The sequence below is a fragment of the Corvus moneduloides genome, chromosome 2, assembly GCF_009650955.1.
Source record: "Corvus moneduloides isolate bCorMon1 chromosome 2, bCorMon1.pri, whole genome shotgun sequence".
Taxonomy (NCBI): Eukaryota; Metazoa; Chordata; class Aves; order Passeriformes; family Corvidae; genus Corvus; species Corvus moneduloides.
This window is the reverse complement of record NC_045477.1, coordinates 90,537,313-90,555,287: the sequence shown is the minus strand read 5'-3', so window position 1 is coordinate 90,555,287 and position 17,975 is coordinate 90,537,313. Positions and strand designations below refer to the sequence as shown.

Below are 17,975 nucleotides of genomic sequence, written 5' to 3'. Positions count from 1 at the left end.
GGGCTCCCGGAGCGCGTCCGGGCCGGCCGAGGGCAGCGCTGCCCGCACCGCGCTCGGGGAGAGCGCCCCGGGGCCCCGCGTCCAGGCGGACGGACGGACGGACGGAGCGCCAGAGTTCGGATGCTGCGGGGAAAAGCGTGGGCAGGTGAGTCTGAAGCAGGAGGCAGTAAGCCTCCCTTTCTGTCATGCCCATGAGAGTGGCATCGTGTCCTGCATCAGACTTCAGTTCTAAGCCTTAGTTCAGAAGCTTGAAATGGAAACGTAAGCTGTATTTATTTAATTTTGAAGAAAAGTGTTAATTTGATTAATTGATGCAGAGATCTGTACTTAACAATTAAACTGGATTCAGGGCACAAATCTGAACAGAAGTGGGGCTGAGGGGACTTATCCACTCCTGTTGACTGAGGCTTAATTTTACCAGCTTGTTCCATGTGTCTCTTAACTTCTCCACTGTCTGGTGCCTGTGGTGTAAGCAATGAGGCTGTCAAACCCTGTATAAAGAAAATGCTAGCAAATACTGCAAGCAGTGAAAGGGAATAATTTTCCAGTGATTCCTGGTAGTTCCAATAAACTGACCTTGTTTCTAGCAATATGACATCTTTTATAAAACTCCTGTAGTGTAATCCAGACCATAGTCTTCCTAAGAATGTGCAAGATATAATAATAACTATAATCAGTGTCTTTCTCTAATGCAAGGTCCCCTCATTTGCCAAGAGGAAAAAGTCAGAAGAAGACAAGGAAAAATGGCCTGAATATTTAGATCTCTGAAGAAATAATGTTAAATGTAAATATTGGTACCTCTTGAACTACCTGTTTTAGCTGTATTTTGTTTTCCAGATTCGTAGTTGTTGCATTCAAAGCACATTTAAAATCTGTAATTTTCATTGTTACAACTGAGCAAAGTGTAGTTTCAGATGTTACAGCTTTCGAAATAGCATAACTGTGTGTCTTCAGTCAGCACAGTGTTTTTTTTTCCTCTGGTATTTCTCATGTTGTTTTCATTGAGCATGCATGCTAAAGCCATCTGATTAGAAAAATACATGTTGCAGATGATAATGGGACTGTCAGGATGTCGAATCAGCAAGGGTGATCATGGTAAACAAGTAGTGCATGACTTGAGGGAAGAACACATCAGCTTTAAAAAATTATATGTCATCCTTCCATATCAGCATCTCTCAGCTTTGCCTTCTATATATCCCAGTCTTTGTCATCCAATTTGCACCCAGCTCAGTCATTTCGGTTCAGCACGTTGTCCTGCAGCCTTCTCTAATGTTGCCATCTCCTTTCATTAGCATCTCTTAAATCCTCTTCGGTAGGATGCCTCGTTACTGCTTGTGAAACGTGACACGATTACCTCTCGTGCTTCCCTTCCCCAGCCAAATGGGATGGCTCCGATCGTTCACATAAAGTGGGCAGGGAGTGAATTTAAATGGGTAACATTCACACGTATGCACGTGCACACATGCAAACATACATATTTATTTTATAGGCACGAATTCAGGAGTGTAAACCTGCTGTGTTCATGCTGGATTCATGCCCCTGCTATGTTCACTTTTAAGAGTTACCTTGGTACATGAATGCACTGACAGCAGACGTTGGCAGAACCGGTGAATTTTAAACAGTGGGCTACAGAAGCCTTGCACAGAGCTTACTTGCTGTACAGAAACGTGGATACCTGCACCATACTGGCAACAGAAACAACACGATGTGACTTGATTGTCCAGGCAGCTGTAGTTTTTAACTTACTATGTTTTAATTTACAATGTTAAATTCAACATCCACAGCTAGTTTCTCCTGAAAAGCGTCCAATCTAAAAAATAATTCATCTGCAGAAGATGGTCTGCAGAAAACTTTAGTAAATCTTAGAAAATTGAACTGCATTGCTAAGAGTTCATAGTTACAGAAGGAAAACTCAGTCCAAATAATTAAATTTATTTAAATGATTATTTTAGTACTACAAGGTGCCAGAGACTCAGCCATCAAATAGATCAAAGGTAATCATGTGCATTTCATTCTAAGACTATAAATTATACATACATGAATAGTGAAGTGCTTTGTGAGGTGCATGCACATCTAAAATACTTGTGAAAGGTAGAGAATTTGACACCTTTGGTACTGAGGCTACTAGGCTGTGCATATAAATTATGTGCATTCTCAGGAGATGTCAGTGCTTGTAGACTGTAGAAAATGCAATATGATGTAGCAGAGAGTAATAAATTTTGAAAAGTGTGCTTTTAAAAGAGGTCCTAGAATTTAAGAATTATTGATTTAAACTGTAATGAATTCGTGAGGGTAAGGTGTACTGCTGGTTGCTTTTTCAAATCCCTGGGCTTGATACAATAGCCTTCATACAAAGCTGATTTCCGTGAGAGTGTGCCAGAGTCCAGTCTGCAGGTGAATTTACAAACCTCCAAATCATTGAAGCAAAGGTTGTGCCTTCTCTTCAAATCAAATCTAAGAAGGTACTTAAAAGTTCCAGTGTCCAGTCTTTGAGGTCCATTTGTTGCCAGTACTGAATCATTGGAGCTGCAGCCTGTCACACATAGCATACACAAGATACATAATGCCCAGCTGAGCTACAACTATTAGCAAGTGATATAACAAGGATCATGTAGGTGGAGGTCAAATCCCAGAATAAATCCCAAAGACTTATCAGGGTTGAACCTGAAAGGCTGTGTGAGGATTTGGAATGTGTCTTAACCAAAATGATGTAAGTGATCCTATGCAGCTTATCACTGCTTCCATAGCAATAAATAAAATGCTGAAAGCTTCAAGAACAATAGTATTTAACAACTACACAAACACATAGGATCCATTACAAAATTGCATGTAAAGTCATCTTTTACTTTGTGATGGTGATACATATTTCACCTTGAAAAGCTATTTTTTGAATTCTGCTATATTTTCTTTCTGTAGTCCTTTTACTCTAAGTAAATAAGCTTTAAGAATACTAAGTGGTGGTATAAATAGCTTGATCTGTCATTATCACCTGATTAACAACTATATTTACTTCATATCAGATGTATTAATTCTTGGTTGGTTAACAGTTTTGAATTAAGTTGGGGTGGGTTGACATATTCTGCCCCAAAAGGGAACTGCTCGAGTAGCCCAAACATGAACTCTCAATGCTCTTGAGAGAGAGACTACAGTAATTCAAAGTTCCTTCACAGATGTTTGACAGGCTGTAGAGCTCACTTTGATGGCTTAGCTGGTAGCCATCAACTTCCTAAATTTGTTATAATTTGTGTTATTAAAGTGTGTGCCTGTGTGTTGGGTTTTTTTTTCCTGCAAAAAAAAGGTGCAAAATTGTCTGAAACCCAAGCCACAAAGCTGCTCAGAGGTCTTGACTCTGTCCAGATTGCAGTGGGTGCTGAAAACAGATACTCCTGCTGCCATACATGTTCTCAGAGCACTGAAAACCCATGAGAAAGTTATGTGTATCCCATAATCTTCTGGTAGCAGGCTCTGGAAAAAGGAGGAAAACTGGTTTTGGCTTGCTTAATTTGAAGCACACGTGAAAGGTTTCTCATTTTTGAGGTGCAGCTGCTCAGCACAACGCAATTTGCTGCAAGCAGGTGAATTGACTTGCGAAAGAGGGGACTTATGGCTGTGAGTTGGGTACCGCTCCTTCTGGGCTGGAGTTAGAAGCCCAGTAATTCTCGGTATCCCAGTTCAGCTTCAGTCATTTTGCATATGTAGTGTCCTTCTTAGTGCCTTATTCCTGCTTACCTGCATTTCTGCATGCCTACTTTAGGAAATCTACTCGATGGCAAAGCTCCTAAAATTTAGATACTACAGCCTTCGTAGCTCTAGTTCTAGGTCTTTAATGATGTAGTTCTAAAGAGATAATAGAACCTGATTTTCAAAACTAGGAAATACTTACGTGAATCCGAAATTTTCATATGTTACTTGAACTCATATTTGTTGTCAAACAACTGGCTGTCTTGTTAAAAATACTTATTTTGTACCAGACAGTGCATTTAAAATAGTTGGACACAAAACCTCAGTTGCTATTGAATCCAAAAGGAAGAGGATAAAAGAGCATGAACATTTGCATTTCAAGTAGAGAGTGCTATCACTAATGTATATAATTTGTTACATTTTTAGTACAATAATACATCTATCTTGTTTATCTATAGTTTCAGTCTCAGTGATGTAGGCATTGAAATGCAGTGTTCTTGAGTGTGGATTTATTATTCGTCTCTTTCAGGTAAGTACATTTGGTAGCAAGGAAAAAAGTCCAGGTGAGAAAGCATGTTAAAATTCTGCTTAATGCATTGGTAAAGATGTCAATCTTTCAAGAACTAGGAGGGATTCAAGTTTTACTTTGCTGGTGACTAGACTGAGGCTCAGAGGACTATGTGTCTGTCTGTCCATCTGTTTCTCTTGTTAACTCACTTGTAAGATAAATACCTGTTCTAAGTGCCTAACTTAGTACCAGACTTGTCAGCCTTTAGGTAATCAAGTTTTACCCTCAGTGTAATTACTGGCTTTAAATATCCAGAGCAGTGAGTGTAGTTCCCAGGTAGGAGATACTTTTTTATAAAAGGCGGGTACCAGTGTGGGGTGGGTGCAGTGCCCAGGGGCTGGCCGGGGCTGTGGGGCCCCTCGTACTAGCAGCCAGGGCTGCCTGTGCTGGACACAGATGGCTCCAGCCAGCTCCAACTCATCCCCTGCGGCCAAGATGGTGTCACTTTAGGGAAAAAGCATTGAAGAAAAAGTAGGATACCACAAATGCAGTGTATGGGGACTGAGGGGAAAAAAAAAGGGTGAAAACCGTTTCTGCAGAAACCAAGGTCAGAGAAGAAGGAGCAGATGTGGTGTTCTGGGTGCTGGAGCAGGATTCCCCTGCAGCCCTTGGAGGGAACCATGATGGAGCAGACATCCACTGTGGAGGACCCTTTGGTGGAGCCAGGTATTTCCTGAAGCAGACTGCAGCCAGCGAAGAGGAGCCTATGCAGGAACAAGTTCTCCTGACAAGAACTGTGGTCCGTGGAGGACTCACACTGGAGCAGGTTTATCCTGCAGGACTGCAGCCTATGGAGACGACCCACACTGGAGCACTTTGTGAAGGACTGCAGCCTGCAGTAAGGACCCACACTGGATCAGGGGCACAGTGTGAGGAGGAAGGAGTGGCAGGGAGGAAGCATTATGGACTGACTGCAGCCTCCCATTTCCCACCCCTTGTGCTGCTGGGTAGGGTAGAGGAGGTGGAGGAGTTGGGAATGTAAGGGTGAAGTTGAATCTGGGGAAAAACGAGTGGTGGAGTGTTTTGTCTTTGTTTCTCACCATCCAAATCTATTTTAATTTGTAATAAATTGAGTTTTCCCCAAATTTGAGCCCTTTTTGCTTGTGATGACAGTTGGTCTTCCAATGTCGTTTTTCTCCCTGTTTTTTTTCTTGACCCATGAGCATCCTCATCTTACTTTCTCCCACTGGGTTGCTGAGGAGGGGAAGTGCGATAGCAGCTGGGTGGGCATCTGACAGCCAGCCAAAGCCAACCCACCATTCTACCCTAACAATTGTGGTTTTAAATATGAAACCGAGCTCTACTCACTTCTTAAAACTGCCTTGTAAGACCCAGCGTTTTGTGGCAGTTTTGGGATTGCAGGTCCCAGATGGTCAGAGCCGTCTGTCCATGGCCCTGCAGAAGGTGTTTGCTGAGCCTCACGACTCTTCAGGACTTTCCTGCTGGCTGACTCCTGTTAAGCTGCTCTCTTGTTGGTTGCTTGCCATATTTTGAATGCAAGGTTGAAAGGCCAGTCTCCTCCCATGACTATTAAACACATTTATCATTAGGATCCTTAGAGGCCTAGAAGGAACAAATATTTCTCCTTTATCAGATAGCCAGTAATTTGTCAGAATTTTAGGCAGTGCCAGACTGCTTTATGCAGTGCCAAACCATGTTGCTTCAGGAGGTCTCAGCACCTGCACTGTATCCAAATTACTACACTGTTTATTTCTGTCAGTCCTGCATTTAGTCTCTCTCTACCACAGCTGGGCACAAGTAACACACACTCATCCACTCTTCCTACCTCCTTCCAAAAATATATTAATGTATTTTATTGATTAATAGTAGAGTTGTATTTCTGGGAAATTTTCCCCCCCTCCTTTTCTCCAATATAGTGCAGAATAAGAGTTCAGATCACACTGTATATTGAATGCGAATTTTGCAGCTGAAATTATTGTAAGGGTTCTGAAATGAGCTGAAATTTTACTTATTTTTAATTTATAGCTTTCTAGTGTTCACTTTCTAGGGTGAGCAAGCCCCATTTTCATTCTCTCCCTTTTCTGTGTCCTCAATCATTCTTGCCATGCTGTTATCCTTGCTTTATCCTTTCTGTTTAAGAGAAGGACTTAAGAGTGTTCCAGGTAAGTCTGCACTGTTGTTTCATGGAGCAGTTTTAGTGGTTTTTGTGTCATCAACATGTTCCATGTATACACTGTGAGTTGTTGTGTCAGCAAGCCTGCCCTGCAGTGAGCACGCTGTTTCACTGAGCTGTACATACGTCATAAGTTCATAAAGTGGTTTGGGTTGGAAGGGACCATAAGGGCCATGTAGTTCCAACTCCCACTAGGCCAGGTTGCCCAGAGCCTCATCCAGCCTGGCCTTGAACACTTGAAGGGATGTGGCAGCCACAACTTCTCTGGGCAACATGGTCCCGTGTTTCGACACCATCACAGTGAAGAATTTCTTCCTAGTATTTAATCCAAATCTACCCTTTCAGGTTCCCTTTCTGAGAGCATATGGTTCATTTGGAAGCATGTAGGGCAGTAGCTTACATGCTTTTTGCCTTTATTCATGGACTTCCATTTGCCTGTGTTGCACATCACTTGTCATCAGATTGAAAAATTGCTGTAGTTGATGTGGGCCACCCTGAGGGTTCCCTGCACTCCTTTTGTTTCTCTTGCCTATAGAATTTTTTACCCTTCTGAGATCTTACTGTATCGCCACTCCTTCTTTTCATCAGCATCATTAACAACAGGCTTTCCTATAGAGCCCTGAGGAATACTGTTATTAAACTTTTGTAGTGGTGAAGGTGGCTATTTAATACTGTTCTTGCTTTCTGTCTTATTGTTCATTTAACTCAAAGTAGTGTTTGGCTTCCTACGCTATTACTTGCTTTTTCTTCTTCAGTGGCCAAGCCTTTGGAAGTCTAAGTAAGGTTTCCTGTATTCAGTGCTCCACTGGCACAGTCAAGCCTTTCAGGAGATTTAGAATATCTAATTCCAGTATCAATTAAAAGTGTTTAGTTCCAGACTAGTAATACCCAATTTCAGCCATTTCAGTTTTAAGTTTAAGGAAATACTGTGCTTAATGTTTTTTAGCCAAACTGTCGGGTACTGATGCACAAATGTGTCTGGAAATCCAAATGCCACCCCTACAGCATCTGAAACACAGAAAGGCACTGTTCACTGATCTCCACTTTCAGAAGCAATGTATCTTCTCAGTGAGGGAATACATGGTGTTGGTAGCAAATTATCTACATCATCCCAAGACTTTGGAAGGGTTTTATTAGCTCATGCTTTAAATGTTTTAACAGTTTTATTGTTTTAACAGTTACTTACTTTGTTGGAGGTTATAAACCAGGTGACCCTTGTTTTTAAGAACTGCTGTAGGTAGACATCAATCTGACGGTGACTCACCAGAACTGACTGTAACTGTTGTGTCAAGTGTCAGAACTAGTCAAGAACTTAACTCAGTTAAGTTTACTGAATTAACTAAGTTTGTGCTGAAATTACATCTTTAGAAAAAAGGTTTAATGCTTTGTTATTTATCTTATGAATAATTCTTCCCACCATCAAGCTTTTAAAACTCTGAGTTACGTTTTTAGCATAAATTGTCTGCACTTTAGAGTTGATTCTTCTGAGCGAACATTCCAGTCTGAATGTGGGTTGAAAGAATTCAATTTTTTTATATCCATGTGTAATAAAAATGCATTTTTTCCACCATAAAACTTCAGCTAATTGGCATGAACAAGGCTCAGTTTAAGGTGAGACACAGTTAGACATTAACTGCTTTACACTGAGGCAAAATTAGTAATGGGAAATACTAATAAAAATTTTGGATATTAAGTGATGCCCAAGGCTGTTTCTAGAGTAATTTCATGATTTCTGAATGAAAAAAATATTTAAAATATATTAAATGATTTTAAAAGTTGTACATGGTTTTCTTTAATTGTCTGGGAGTTGAGTGGAGGGTAAGTCAGGTATCTGTTTTTTAAGAAAGTGAATGCATAACATTCTAATCATGGATAGTGAGCTTTGCTCCAGGAATAATTCAGGTCACAGTTTCTGAAAGATCTGTATTTCATTTGCTGTTAAAGGTGAATCTTGTGTGGTCAGTAAAACAGAGGATTACAGGTGAAAAATGGACACTACCTTGTCTGAGGGAGTTAATTGATCCTGAGAGATTTTCATTCTAGTAATATTTCAAACAAAAAAGGCTCCTGAATGGAGTTTCAAAACTTATATTTTTCCTTTTCTAAAAATTCAAAGCTTTCACTGAAAGTCTTTCAGTCCGCATTTGTAAGACACTTGTCTTGAGTCTTAAAACTTGTTTTGCAAGTGGTAGATGTGATATGAATTTGGAAAGGCATTGAAGATCAAATCTGGAAAGGAATTCAGATAAATTTTGTAAAACTTGTAGGAGATGAGCTGCTAAATATCTTAACAGAGACTCTTTTGAACCAGGATAATAAAATCCCCTAGGGTGTGTTTAGGGCAGAGTTTTAATAATATAGAACTATAGCATGGCCTATAATAAGCTGAGGGATGAATGTCATTAATTATACGCTTGGTTGGTATGGATTTTTGGAATAAAAAGCTTAATCATAGATAAAATTAGGACAAGGGAATTAAGGTAAAGTGGAATGGGTTGTCCTAGCACATGCATTACCTGGCTTTTTTTGGTTGACTTCCTAACTAACCTCCTTTTAATGAGGTTTTAAATGCAATTTCACTATGGATAATAGGTATGACAGTGTAGGTATCCATAAAGCCCGGAGACTAAAAGAATATAGTGTCATGTAACCCTTTTCTTTGGTCATGATGAATCTTTGTTGGACTTTTACCAACACTTTTTTTTTCTGTCTACTGCAAATAAATCAAGAAACACATGTCATATGTGTGTGTAAATATCACTGACTGTTCTTCAAATGGTTGAAATTGCTTTTTGCTGTTCCACTGTTCTAATAAAGAACTCTTTTTAAGTACTGAGGACATTCCTTTTGCAGCCTTCATAAGTTTTTTTTTTTCCCATTTCAGCTGTCATGTAGATGTTGATATGTAAAGCAAAATGGCAAAAATCAACACCCAGCACTCCTACCCTGGTATGCACAGCCTGTCTGTCAGAACTATTGATGAAGATATCGAAAGGATTGAAAATGGCTATATCAGGTAACATTTTCCTTTCATCATAGTCAAGAGGATAGATTACTCCATAATTTGTGGAACTCCTGTATCTCCAGGCATGGGAGCTAGAATTATGGGAACACTGTGTCATGAGATTGTTGACCCAGTGCACTTAACTGACTTAAACACATATATCCCAAGTACAGGAGAGATGGACACAGGGAGGTTGTCATGGCTTGCCGTTTTGGAACCAGGAGCTGTATCACCTAAGGAATAAAGCCCATTTTCACGTCAGTGGGAATTACATTAACTCATTAAAAAGAAACCTCTTTCTCGAGTCACCACACAGACAGCAGGGTCTGTGCTTCCAACAGAGTATGTAGGATCTGGTGAAAAAAAAGATCCTTCCAGCGCCATGCAGTGAAAAGCCTTGGGAAGTTTTTTTAAAAGCAGCCTCTGCAAATTGCCTAGTTCCTGTGATAGGGAAAGTCTGTAGTGTATAAAGAATATCAGTATTTTTGTACTGGATTTTCAGAGTCTCTCCCTGTACAGAGGAAATGTAATAGTTTCTTTACATTTACCTTTCTCTAGTTTTGATAGTTTTAAAGTGGCTGTTTGAAACGTGCCAGTGAGCTTGCACTTACCTTTTGCACAGTAGCAGTCATTCCTCTAGACTGGGCAAAACCTGCTGGGCCTGCAGAAGGATGTCAGATTATCCATAGCATCTGTGAAGACTGGAAAAAGTTTTCTGCTTTTGGCTTGTTAGGGCCAACCACCTCCTCTATGTGGACCTTGTCAGATTGTCTCTTGCTGTTCAAATGCATACCCAGACTAGAGCACCCAGAATCCTGATGGGCTGATAGGACTCCCTGTATTATGAGGATTTTTGGATTGCATGTCCCTCGCAGCTACTATGGATGCTCTGTTTGAATTGTTCCTTTTTTTCTTCTTGCTTTGCTTCCATGATACCTTCTGTCACACAGGTGTACCTGCAGTACTGAAAGTGGACCTGATTTGTTCTGCACAGTAAGGCTTGCTTGATATAGTTACACTACCCCGTGGTCTCCTTAGGGAGATTTACAAGAGCCCTGTCCCTTTCTCTCCATTAAGTCATGTCTTAGAAAAAGTGAAAACACAGATCAAAATGAGCCTCTTCCTCTCCTTTTTTTAAGTGTCCTATTTGTAGCGGATGTAAGTGATTGGCAGCTCACAGCATGGAATTACTGGCAGGGGTGTGAGAGTGGGGTTATCAAGGTTTGAATGTAGAATTAAATCCCTGTGGTCATCTGCAATTTCAGAGGCAGTGACTTTGACAGATAGAGGAACTGAAATATGAATTTCACTGTATCATCATGGTGATGGTCTTGAAGAGGCATTTATTTAAAAGAAAGTTTGATATTATCAGCATTAATTGCAGGAGTTCATAGATGAATAAAAAGATACAGTCTTGCTCTGTAAAAGAGATCTCACATTTAAGATTTTTGGATTGTTGAAATGATTGCTAGTAAGATGTATGCAATATCTTTGTAATACCATTCAAAATTTTTGTTATATATTTTTTTAAACTCAGATTTGGTTCAGAATATGTCTGTACCAAAAGACAGAAACCATCCAGAATTTTAGCTCTTCTGGTATTAAAATATGCAACTATAGACTTTGGGATAAAAGCACCACATTTTCTAGAGTAACAGCATTTCTTCTTTGCCTTTACCTTCCTCCAGCTCCTGTTAGCTATAGTTCAACAAAGCAATTAAACACATTACTTAGTTCTTATTAAAGTCAGTGGGTGTTAAATTTATGCTTAGTGCTAGGGATGGGCTTTAGCACTTTTCTGCTGTGAAATGAGGCGTTACCAAGAAAAAGCATTCACTGCAACAGTTAACAGGAAGCTGCTACTGATCTGTAAAATGCTGTGCTCATTTATGCTGCAGTGATTCATGTGCCCATATCCTTACTCTGTAGTGTGTTATAAAGTTGGTTCATTTTGTTAAAAAAAATCAAAAAACCCAAAAAATAACAAACAAAACTCCATTCTTAAAACCCAGCCTCTGTGTAGAAACAGCTCAAATAGGAGAGGCAGCCCATTGGCTTATAGACACAGGTTGGCTATCTCAAGGTTGGAAGTAGGATTCAGCAGTGCCCTGCAGACATCTGGATTTCGGTGTCTTCATGTGAGTGGGTGCCTATGTTCCTGCTGTCCTGAGTGGGGATGTAGTCAGTACTGATGGTCAGCAGCATGCGGGGAACTGCTCAGCTTACCCTGAAATTCAGTAACTCTGCAGGCTTCTTCACCTCTCATGATTATGAGAGGTATTTAGTTGCCTAAAATAGGTGGCTAATGCTATTTGAGATACCATAGAGTATTTGAAGTGTTTAGCTGGTGCTGGTGGATGTGAGGAGAGACCTATGTGCCCTGGAGAGGTCCAATAAAGTATTGTGAGATGTTCCAAATGGTACCAGACTCCTATTCTGTAGCAGCTGACTTAAGCTCTGAGATGGCCATTGGCTGTAATGGGAACTTAGATGCTAATTAGTCGTGGCCATTAACAATATTAGAATTTATTGCTAACATCTCACAAAATGTATATTATTCTGTAAACAGGAATAAAAGTTCTTAAAACCAGCCATAGTAGTGCAGTCTGAAAGACTGACTAGTCCAGTATCCTTTCTCCAGCAGGTCTGTAGGCAGTTTCTCCAGGAAACAGTAAAAAAGGGTGGACAAACTGTACTGTTCTCGCAGCATTCATCTCGAGAGAGTTCTTGGGCTGAGTGTGGGCTTTATGTATCTGTCAGTCTGTAATGAGTGTCTGTTCCATGAGTTTGTTCACTGTCCCATAAAAGGACGTTAACTTTGGCAACCACAATATTCTCAGCACTGGCAACATAAACTAGGTTATAAAAGATTTTCAATACTAAATTATATCTGTTGGTGTTTTGTTATTGGAGGAGAAGTAGAAAACAGCTAATAGTTGAGAATCCTGGGACCGTCAGGATCTGTTTTAGCGTTGTTCTTTGGGTAGAAATAATGAAGTTTCAAGTCTGTTAGTTTCTGAGCTGTGAGTGCACATAAAATTGAGCTGCTAATTATCCTCTTGTGGGTATTCAAAATGCTGTTTCCAGTTGTTATGAAGATACTGCAAGTATCGTTTTAGTCAGTGTTTTCCTGGCAACACAGATTAACAGACTCATGTGAGAGTTCTTGTTTGCATTACAAAGGGGGAGAAAAGTGATCCTTAATGGATGTAACAAAGTCTTGTAAAAGTGAATACTAAAGACTCAAAAACACAGAGAAAACCGAGGAGTACTATAAAAATAAACCTGGAGTGAACCCTAATAAAGTCCAGGTTCCAGTGAAGTCAATTTCAGAACGCCATTACCGGAAGATGAGACTAAAATTTCATCTATTTTTCTCAAATGCTGATTTTTGTAAGTGCTAATAAGTAGTCTTTAGCTTCTGAGCTTGCTAGAATGTCTTGCAGAGCCTCTACTGACTTCAATTCGTACTGGATGGCTCCAGAAGAGTAGGAACATGGGCTTAGCAATATGGTTATCAAATATATGCTGTATTACTAGGGAGAGGACAATTTGCTGGACTGTTTCCTGATGCAGTGGTGGAGAGAACCAGATGGGGGGAAGTCTGGTGAAGGCTGCGTGGAATTCTTAAAAAACCAACTTGTTTTTGCAGAACCCATTCACTGTATGAGGATGCACCCTCAGAACTGCAGGGAGTCGTTTCTGTGGAGGGAAGGCATGTACCTGAATCCCAGGCGAGCTCCTTCACGGGCAGGGGAGCAATGGCAAGGTAACATACTAACTAATATAATTTCCAGTATTAAGTTCAATTTGCTGAAAGAGACTGGTCACAATTTGGAGGCAAAGAAACAAGAGCCGTTGCTTTCCAAGAAAATGGATGGAGTCTAGCTGAAGAAAGTCTATAAGAAGTAACAGAAGTTGCATTTGACCTTGATTCATCACTTACTTACTTCTAATAAAAATCTCTGAATCTGAGAGAGGCTGAATAAGCCCAAACAAATTTGTCAAATATAAAAAAATAAATTATTTTTACATAATTGTATCTGAAAATACATTAAATGCTGGGGAAATGCATGAAGTGAGGCCGACTGTAAAATAAATGGGTAAGTGTTTGGTTCTGGCTGATAGCTGATGCAATGTTTGTTTCCTATCAAATAAAACATAATGATTGTTCCATTTTGGTAGATGGCTCTGGCAAGGGAGGAGAAGAGGGATCTTGTGTTTTGAGTGCAAGAATTTCTCTCAGTTTTTAGAATCCAGTTACGTTTATAATGGATTTGGAGCCTTAGCCAGCAAAATTAAAGCCAACCATTGTCTTAAATTGTTTAATTTACTGGGACTTAAACCTGTCCCAGTGGAGCTTCAAAACCTTATTGTGTCTACTTTGCATCTGAGTCTGCAGGGCTCTGCCTTCGGATACCATTGTTGGACACAGCACAGATCACAGTCAGTTTAAGCATCGTGTTTTTCAAAGAGCAAAGAACAAAATTATTTTAAAACTAGGGTTAAAGAGTATTGTTTACACTTCAGCCTTTTGAGTAGTGGAGAATAAACTAGTATTTCCCTGTTTGCTTGTCGGATAATGACACTGCCAGATGTAGATTACAAAGTCTGCAAGAAGTTGAGTTTAGATGAAAAAAAGATTATAGATGTGTCTTTTGTGTAAAAATAAAGCACATGAATATATAAATTAATACTGAGAACTTGCATTTTAATCTTTGTTTATAGTTTCCTTTACCCTTTCTCAGGACAGTTTGAATTACATGTGTGTGTAGCTACAGTTATATATACTCTGAATATACAAAGAAGTTTCTGATGTAAACATGAATGCCTAGCAATTTAAATATGAGTGTAGCATAACATGGCTCTTGAATGGAAATTCTCAAGGATCTAAGACACCTGAATCTGATAGACTTCACTTTGAGATGTAAAGGCCCCATACTCAGCAAGAATATTCTGTTGCTCTTGCAGAGCTGATACAGTAGAATGGGAACTGTTGCATGAGGTATTTTTCTGATCCACTGCAGAAAGTGATCTGTGAAATTGTGGAAAGTGACTGGGTTCACACAGTTACTCTATCAAATTTAATTTCGTAACAGGTGGAGATGTGGAGAAAAATACTCCTGGGCTGGTGTTTGTGTGGATGTTTTAAGGCATCTCACGTTCCTGTCTGGTTCAGTTGATTTTGTATGTGTGTTCCATGCAGGCTGTCACGATTTGTCTTATCTGTAAGGTCATGGGCCATGAGACACTTGCACCATGAAGACCAAAGGCCTGATTCTTTCCTAGAACGTATCAGAGGGCCGGAGCTCGTAGAGGTGTCCACCAGGCAAAGCAATATCCGCTCCTTTCTGGGTGCCCGTGAGCGGCCCGGGGGAGCAAACAGGTAAGAAGGCATGTTTGTACTTTAAGTGAAGATGACTCAAGTTAAGGTGTTTTCTTGGTAATTAGGATGTAAGTTGTATTTTAAGAAGAGGGTAAGGAGCTTAGCATGGGAGATGAACAGAGTATCTAATGCTGCCCAGGAATCTTCACTAACTGAAGTGCTGCACTTTCAGCAGACTTTCTCTTTCGCCCTCAAACACACTGTGACCAAGATCATGAAGTAAAGGATTTTGATCGTGCTGCTTCAGGCAGAATGATTTCTCAGAACTGGAATTTTATCATACGCAACTTGATGTTGCTAAACTGCTCTCGACTGAGGGAGAATGCAATTTCTATTTCAAGAATCTAGGATGTTTCTACTTTTGTTTTTTCAGAATCTTAATGTGCATTATATGCAAGTGTTAGGAAACTCAAAGAAGCAGTTGTGCAAAATGTGTCATTATTTTGTTATACTTACTCATAAGTCCATCTGATAACAATACAGAAAGTTTCTGATGCAGAAATGACAAAATCGTTTGGATGCTGATTTCACTTACTAGCATATACACAGTCTTTGGTATGGAAGGCAGGCTTAGTCTTAATTTTTTTCCTGTAAAACAAAAGAGACGCCTTTATGTGTTTACAGTTTTTGATTTGATGAATTATTATTACTTTATAAATGGTTGATATAGTGTTTTAAATTTAACTCCAGCTAAAATGGGAAAATGAAGTCCTAAGACAAAAGCTGACTTTCTGTTTGGCATTAGGCTTTGAAGCAGAGAGTCCCATATTTTTTTGCATAATTAAAGATTGGTAGGTAAGCAAGTAATTAATTTCAAAAATCTCAGCAAGTAATTCAGATTAAAGCAAAAACCGTTGAAGGTCTGTGCATTGTACAGGTTACTTTGATTTGTTGTGGTCCAGCACAGCCTTATTATTATCACTTGATCTACTCCTTAGAAATTCAGCTCAAGAGCACATTTTATTGAATTAGCCAGATTGTTGCCTGATTTCTCAGGTGTCTGGATCAGTAACAACTGCAGATGGGAAGTAATTAGAGAGAACTACATTGATCCTGGGCCAACAAACCTCTGTATAAGGCTATTTGAAGTGAATTTAAGAGCATCCATTCTCAGAGCCTTCTCAGTTGTATGCTGTTGCTGGTTGACAGTAACTCTCCGTTGTTGTATCATGAAGGCTTAATTCTGCAGCAGTGGTAGGTATGCTCGTTACTTATCCACAAGCCTTGACACTGCATCTGTGAAGAAGACTTGAAAGGATTGAGGAAAGCTTAAAATAGTAGCCCAATGAGTACAGGGCTAAAAATAGTGAGGTGCGTCTTGCCATGCACTAATACGCCTAAGGACAGGCTTCAGACATCAGATGTGGTCACAAATGTGTATGCCAGGCACATGGCAAAAAGGAACTGGTGCCTTGAAGTAGTTATGCAAAGGGGCTTATCAAAGCAGTAAAAAGGGACCTTGATAATCTTATCAGAGCGTATGTGAGAAGCTCGTGAGTCGGTCTTTGTGTCGGTAAACACGTGTGTGAAATACCAGCAGTCTTTACACTCTTTAATGTGTTTTATTTAACTTGCTTGCAGTCACTGGCCCTTAGCCAGGTTCAATGTCAACTTTAGCAACAACACCAATGAAGAGTAAGTACTGTTAACTTCCAAAGACCTTTCTACTACCAGCAGCTTCTCTTTTTCCCTATCCAGCCTAGTAACATTTGTAGTGTAAACTCCTTAGTTCTTCCTAATCCTTTCCTAAGAATATATTTTTATTATAGAGATCCTAAGAATATAGTTTTATTATAGAGAAAGATCTAGTTTTCTTAGCATGAAAAGCATCCTTTGTGCTCTCTGTGAACTTCTTTTTGTCTGAAGTTACCCTTTCCTCTCAAGGAGTGAATTTAACTAAGCATTTAGTCCCTACTTTCTGTAGTTCAGCTGGCTGATTTTACTGCATTGCCAATTGATGCATTATTTTTTCAGTTTTTAAATGAGATTCATATATTAATATCTAATAATGGTCTTCTTCTTTTAACACAGTGGTCCCTTTTTGCAAATCAAGTGCCCCAAAAATTTCAGGTTGTCAAATGAGAAGTGGATACTGATGAGGGCACCAAAACCCACTTATGTGTGCATCTTTTTAAAGTGTGTGTTTCAGTTCAGCAGGTACTGTTGTTTTAGAGTGAGTGACAGGCACCATAATAAGGCTGGTATTGCCACAGAAGCTCTGACAGAAGTTGTCCTTTTGAGTCTATTTAATATCATTGACAAGCTATTTCACAGTGTTACACCAAAGAGAAATTTATGGAACAATGTGAAGAGCTCCTGCAATTTAAATTCACCCAGCACCAATGTTTGTTGTTTGTCTTAGACCACAGCTATCTGAAGACACATCTGCTCTTTAGTATCCAGCAGCAGATCTGTTCTCATGCATAATGATAGGAATTTTTTTCATTGCTTTCCAGATGAAAACAAAAAATTTAAAAATAATCAGTACATCTTCTGATTGTGTCAGAGATACTTCTAGAAAACTCTTGGGGTTTTTTTTCTCCAAGTAATTCTATCATAGGCAAGTTTAAATTGTACCTTTTAAATGATGCTGCAAAACCTTTGTGCACATAGCTGAACAAGAGATATTCCTGCTCCTAAAGCAACTTTTTGGTTTGGTTTGCATAATAACTTTTATTCAAAAGGAAAATCTGTGTGCAGTGAACAGTGACAGAAATGTGCAGATTTTTATTTAGACTGGTGTAAAAGAAATGCTGTAAGCCTGGAGCCAAGCCTGCTAGACAGAGCCCAAAGGACTGATTAGGACAGAAATACTTCTGCCTTACTTTGTTTCTGACAATGACTCATGTACCTTGGGCAAAACTTTCATCCTTTCAATGTTTCATTATTTTTAAATGAAGACAAGACCTGTCTGTCTACCTGCCAAACAGTCTGAAACATACTTGATTTGCAAAGTACTTGACAGATGAGAAATGCAAATATTTGACTCATTCAAAGACTATGACAGTGTTTTTGTAAGGGCTGATGAAGTAGTTTTCTAAGTCTAAAGCTGCACACGGCTTAGAAACACAGCATGGATGCTGCTGTGTTGGGATCAAAGAGAACAGACACAAACTGTTTTGTTAGTTACTGGATTCCAGTTTATTCAGTGTCACTGGTAAAGAAAAAGAAATGTGGAGTTTTCATTATGTTAAAGACCTAA

At 39.5% G+C, this 17,975-nt stretch overlaps 1 protein-coding gene across 3 annotated transcripts in view; it reads left to right on the top strand.

The window, feature by feature from the left end:
• The window catches only part of CNGA3 (cyclic nucleotide gated channel subunit alpha 3), a 30,657-nt gene continuing 12,682 nt past the window's right edge, over positions 1-17,975 (top strand). The window contains exons 1-5 of one of the 3 annotated variants that reach the window (XM_032100308.1): positions 1-145; positions 9,268-9,399; positions 13,040-13,156; positions 14,621-14,773; positions 16,355-16,408. In XM_032100308.1, the coding sequence (XP_031956199.1) occupies positions 9,299-9,399; positions 13,040-13,156; positions 14,621-14,773; positions 16,355-16,408 (425 nt within the window). In that variant the 5' untranslated portion in view covers positions 1-145; positions 9,268-9,298. Of the gene's footprint in view, positions 146-9,267; positions 9,400-13,039; positions 13,157-14,593; positions 14,774-16,354; positions 16,409-17,975 lie in introns of all 3 variants that reach the window. The other 2 variants (XM_032100307.1, XM_032100309.1) reach the window with 2 other exon arrangements.